Genomic DNA, 5,856 nt, shown 5'->3' with positions numbered 1-5,856 from the left:
CAGAGATTCAGCTTCATGGCTGACAGGTGACCATGGCAGGGGCTTCACCGATACCCTTGGTAACCGTAGTAGTTCCTGTAGTATCGGTCTCTGTCCTGGGGGTGGTGGTAGTAGTAACTCTGCCACTAGAAGAGAGGGGAAACCCCATCACTTGGAGCCAGAGCTGGCTGACGATGAAGAGGCACAACATTCATCCTTCTGCTCCTGCCCCCCATTCACCCTGTATCTATCCCAAGAAGATACTCACATCCCGATTGTATTGTCTGTAATAGTCTCTGTATCTGTTGTACTCATAATCTCGCCCATAAAATCGATCATAGTCTCCCCTGTATCGATCATAGAAATTACGGTAACCCTGAGAAAGGAAAAGAGAAAGGAGTGAAGATTTATGGGTTTTTGGCAGCATGACCCACTGCGACCCCCTTTTAAATGGGACACATCTTAGCTCGATATTATAAATTGGTTTAATTTTCCCACAGTAAATCTTCCAGAACATATTAAATGGGCAAAACCCTAAGCCCTGAGAAAACAGGCAAACCACTCTGCTCCCCTAAGCCAATAGGAATGGCTCTCACAGCCCAGAGTGAGGAGCAGAAGGAGAGCTGCACTCACCCCTCTGTTTCCAGGCTGCCCCCAGTACTGCTGCCCGTAGGCCCGGTTGTCGTAGCCTCGGCGCTGCCCGCCCACTGGAAGAGAAATGGAGAGCGCGCTCAGACAGCTGGCATGGGGTCCTGGCTCCACGTCTGGGTGGAAATCAAAAAGTCGGAGCCAAAGGCAATTCTGGGGGAATATGAGGCCTGCTTCGGCCAGGCTCACGGCTCACGTATGTTCATTAAAGCACCAGCCAGGAGCTTTTAAAAAGTCTGAGGGGGGAGGGCAGAGGAACAGAGACACAAGAAAACCACGCCACTTTGTTTTTGAACCTCCCCAATTCCTGTAAAACATTTAAGATGGCAAAAGGATACATGGCAGAGTTAGAAACATAAAGAAAAACTGCCATTCATAGAATCACAGACTTTCAGCCCTGGAAGGGATTTCAGGTGTCATATAACCCATACCTATCATTTTATGCAAAAGAAACAAAGTCTCTGTCATCAGCTCCTTAAGGGCGGGAACTGTCAGCATTTACAGTACCCAGCACACAGCAGGCACTCGAAAATTCTGCTGACTTAACAGTGACACACACACATACACACACATTTTTAAAGAGCAGTGAATGCACACTGAGGTTTTAACTGACAAACTAGACACTCAGGGGGAAATTAATTCTACTAATAGCCTAACTTGCTTGGTTAACTTCCTCCCCCGACAAAAACCACTGAATAAAGCATTCACTTTCTTGTCTATACAGTTAGGTTGATCGAAATGACAGAGGAGCAAGAAAACTGAAGATGAGAATCTGATTTAACTGCACAAATCCTTCAGACAGTAACAGTGACACTGCGAACCCATATGTTAAAATGAAAACTAGAGAGATGAGAGAGCCCAAGCATTGCTTTTCAAAGAAGCAAATACTTTTGTGAAAAGTAATTCTTTTTTTAAAAAGAGGATTTTTGTTGTCAAAGAATTATGGAAAAAGTACAAGAAAAAGGCAGGGATAAAGAACACAGGAAGAAATAAGCTCCATGAAGAAGGCACATCCCTATTGTTAATGACCTGACTTGGTTTCCTTGGCCTTCCCTTGCACATCTTGCTGTACTAAGCACAAAGAATGGACAGAAGCAGGGGGGCTGGCAGGTCCCCAGGACTCACCATAGCCTTGGCCCCGGCTTCGGTTCTGCCGGTTACGCTTGTTTCGGTTGTTTCGGCGGTTTGTCCGCTTCTCGGAGGGGGGCAGAAGCTTCCTCGCCTCCTCCTTGTACTTAGTGACAATGGGCTGAGCTTCCTCCTTCTCCAGCTCCCCATATGTCACCTCATCCATATAGTCGCATTTTTCAGGCAAAGAGAAGTTGGCTATAAGAGGAAGAGAGAAGCTTGTGGGCCTGAAAAGTGCATAGATGGGTAAGAACTCATTATGAAAACTCTACTACAAGAAGCATATGACTTCCTATGCCTCACCTATTACTGCACAAAAATGTGCTAGGTTCATATCCAATCGCATCTAAATAATGACATTAACTTTTTCTACTCTAAGTTTTCTCTAAACTGTAACAGACCCAGGCAACGGGCTATGTAGATTTACAAGTTCTCAAGTGATCTATAATAAATTAGGAGTGAACTGGGTTAAAGTTTCTTATCAGGACAGAAGCAGGTAACCAGAGGCTAAAAGTAACTGAGAAAGTTTTGGTGTTGGTCAGATAAGATGGTAAGAAATAACATTTTAAAAAGAGACTCAGTGATGGCTGGGCATGGTGGCTCGCACCTGTAATCCCAGCATTTTGGGAGGCCAAGGCAGGCGGACGGCTTGAGGTCAGGAGTTCGAGACCAGCCTGGCCAACATGGTGAAACCCTGTCTCTACTAAAAATACAAAAATTAGCCAGGCATGGTGGCATGCGCCTGTAATCCCAGCTACTCGGGAGGCTGAGTACCACTGCACTCTGGCCTCAGTGGCAGAAGAGAGACTCAATGAGAAACTGACCCAAGCCTAAAGGCATCTGCTCATCTATACAAGAAGAGAAGACAAGAGTACAAGGGCTCTCATTTACCACCTGTCCATGATAGGCCAGCACATCTGCCACTCTCTGGACATCAAGTTCAGAAGCTGAATCCCCGTGGAAATTCAGTTCAATGGGGCTCTCACGATTCTTAGATGAATACAGTTGGCTCTCTCAGTTTTATAAAACTGAGCTACATTTCTCTGAGTGCCTAAATATAAGTTATGGACTGGTATAGTTCATTCTGAGTAAACTCTGAGGATCTGGCTCATAGATGTGCAAACCAGTTCCCATGCCTGGGGATTATCAGAATTTGAAGAGCGAACAGTTGATAGAGTAGGTGGGATGTCAGGAACTAAAGGCAGCAAGGGGAAAAAAAAATCACATTTTAAGGGAATGGTAGGAGGATCAATCAAAATATTAATTAATATTTCTTTCTTGTGTAGACATTACTCTCTGTCTTATGTATTGCATTACAGACTTCAGCCAAATTAACAAAACATAATGTGACACCAGAAATCAAGTTACACCAATGAGATCATTCACTCCAACTGCTATATTTTAATTTGAACCACAATAATCTCTCCCTGCGGCCAGGCGCAGTGGCACACACCTGTAATCCCAGCACTTTGGGAGGCCGAGGCGGGTGGATCACCTGAGATCAGGAGTTCGAGACCAGCCTGATCAACATGGTGAAACCCCGTCTCTACTAAAAAAAAATACAAAAAAAAAAAAAACTAGCCGGGCGAGATGGCGGGCGCCTGTAGTCCCAGCTACTCGGGAGGCTGAGGCAGGAGAATCGCTTGAGCCCGGGAGGTGGAGGTTGCAGTGAGCTGAGATCGTGCCACTGCACTCCAGCCTGGGTAACAAGAGGGAGACTCTGTCTCAAAAAAAAAAAAAAAAAAAAAAAAAAAAAAAAAAAAAAAAAACAGTAGATGTACCAGAAATATTTACTTAACAAATAACTGATTCACGGAAGCCTCTCCCTTGAGTTTAAATCACCGTACAGTCACTATTTCCCTTTCTTCTTCTTCCTTTTTTTTTTTTTTTGAGATGGGAGTCTCCCTCTGTTGTCCAGGCTGGAGTACAGTGGCACAATCTCAGCTCACTACAACCTCCACCTCCCGGGTTCAAGCAATTCTCTGCCTCAGCCTCCCAAGTAGCTGTGATTACAAGTGCCCACCACCATGCCCGACTAATTTTTTTTGTATTTTTAGTAGAGACAGGGTTCCATCCTCTTGGCCAGGCTGGTCGTGAGCTCCTGACCTTGTGATCCACCGGCCTCAGCCTCCCAAAGTGCTAGGATTAGAGACATCAGTCACCGCGCCCGGCTCACTATTTTCCTTTCTGTATCTTTTTCAAAACGAGTCAAGGTGGCTGGGCGCAGCGGCTTATGCCTGTAATCTCAGCACTTTGGGAGACCAAGGCAGGCAAATCAACTGAAGTCAGGAGTTCCAAGACCAGCCTGGGCAATATGGTGAAACACCGTCTCTACTAAAAATACAAAAATTAGCTAGGCATGGTGGCACATGCTTGTAATCTCAGCTACTTGGGAGGCTGAAGCAAGAGGATCACTTGAACCCAAGAGGTAGATGTTGCAGTGAGCTGAGATCACACCACTGCACTCCAAGCTGGGCAACGGGGTGACACTCTGTCTCAAAACCAAACCAAACCAAACCAAACAAAAAACCAAAACAAACCAAGAAAACAATGAGTCAAGGGGTTATTGCTTCTCTCTGCTCATTCATTTACCTACAAGTGCTCGTAACCATTAAGTTCTTCTTCAGATTTATATTTTAGATGTAGAGTGTCACTCCAGGTACTAAGAGGCTTCAATAAGGTGTGCACTGACCAGGGATAAAATCTCTTTAACTTGTACAATTTTAGCCCACTGCTATGGTTTGAGTTATGTCCCACCAAAGTACCAGTGTTGGAAACTTAATCCCCAAGGAGCAGTGTTGAGAGGGTGGGACTTTTAATGTGAGTTGGTCATGAGGGTTCCATCCTTATGAATAGATTAATGCCGTTATTGTGAGAGCGGCTTTGTTATAAAAGCAAGTTCTCTCACATGTGCCCTCTTGCCTTTGGCCCTCCTGCCACGGAATGATGCAGCAAGAAGGACCTCACCAGACGCCAGTGCTGTGCTCTTGGACTTCCCAGCCTCCAGAACTATGAGGGAAATAAATCTCTATTATTATTTTTTTTTTTGTCTTTTTTTTTTTTTCCTTTTTGTGGAGAACGGGGTCTCGCTGTATTACCCAGGCAGGTCTCGAACTCCTGGGCTCAAGCTATCCTCCCGCCTCTGCCTCCCTGAGAGCTGGGATTACAGGCGTGAGCCACCGCGCCCGGCAAATCTCTATTATTTGTAAATTACAAAGTCTATGATATTCTGTTATAGCAGCAGAAAATGGACCAAGACACCCACCTTTCATCTCTAGCATTATAGATTCAGGCACATCATCTCCCTCTACTTCCTTCCTCAATTCCAGCCTCTTCTTCCAGTCTTCCTCATTAGGGACAACCACCACCACTTTCCGAGAGAAGGTCTTGAACAGTAATAGCTTCCGCCGTTGGCCAGAATTGTACACATTACACTAAGAACAGGAGGAATAACTGATGTTTTAGAAGAAAATTATCACTCAAATTTAACCAAAAGAATCAGTATCAGCCAGGCACAGTGGCTCACACCTGTAATCTTAGCACTTTGGGAGGCCAAGGTGGGCAGATCACCTCAGGTCAGGAGACCAGCCTGGCCAACATGGTGAAACCTCATCTCTACTAAAATACAGAAATTAACTGGGCATGATGGCGGGTGTTGTAATCCCAGCTACTCGGGAGACTGAGACGGGAGAATCGCTTGAACCTGGGAGATGGTGGCTGCAGTGAGCTGAGATCGCACCACTGCACTCCAGCCTGGGTGGTGGCTGAGCAATATTCCGTCTTAAAAGAAAACAAAAAAAGGCCGGGTGCGATAGCTCAAGCCTGTAATCCTGTAATACCAGCACTTTGGGAGGCTGAGGCAGGTCGATCATGAGGTCAGGAGATCAAGACCATCCTGGCTAACACAGTGAAAACCTGTCTCTACTAAAAATACAAAAAATTAGCCAGGCATGGTGGTGGGCGCCAGTAGTCCTAGCTACTCCGGAGGCTGAGGCAGGAGAATAGTGTGAACCTGGGAGGTGGAGCTTGCAGCGAGCCGAGATCGCGCCACTGCACTCCAGCCTGGGCAACAGAGCGAGACCCCATCTCCAAAAAAAAAAA

General features: G+C 45.8%; 1 protein-coding gene across 1 annotated transcript in view; it reads right to left on the bottom strand.

Moving 5' to 3' along the window:
• Positions 1 to 5,856, bottom strand: part of HNRNPUL2 (heterogeneous nuclear ribonucleoprotein U-like 2) — a gene marked incomplete at its 5' end in the record, with an annotated part of 12,386 nt that continues 6,530 nt past the window's right edge. Inside the window, 5 exons of the mRNA XM_011942788.1 lie at positions 1 to 125; positions 248 to 355; positions 613 to 686; positions 1,753 to 1,953; positions 5,021 to 5,189. Of these exons, the coding sequence (XP_011798178.1) occupies positions 45 to 125; positions 248 to 355; positions 613 to 686; positions 1,753 to 1,953; positions 5,021 to 5,189 (633 nt within the window). The remainder of the gene's footprint in view (positions 126 to 247; positions 356 to 612; positions 687 to 1,752; positions 1,954 to 5,020; positions 5,190 to 5,856) is intronic.

The sequence above is a fragment of the Colobus angolensis genome, unplaced genomic scaffold (assembly GCF_000951035.1).
Source record: "Colobus angolensis palliatus isolate OR3802 unplaced genomic scaffold, Cang.pa_1.0 Scaffold21, whole genome shotgun sequence".
Lineage (NCBI taxonomy): Eukaryota > Metazoa > Chordata > Mammalia > Primates > Cercopithecidae > Colobus > Colobus angolensis.
This window is presented reverse-complemented; position numbering and strand designations above follow the sequence as displayed.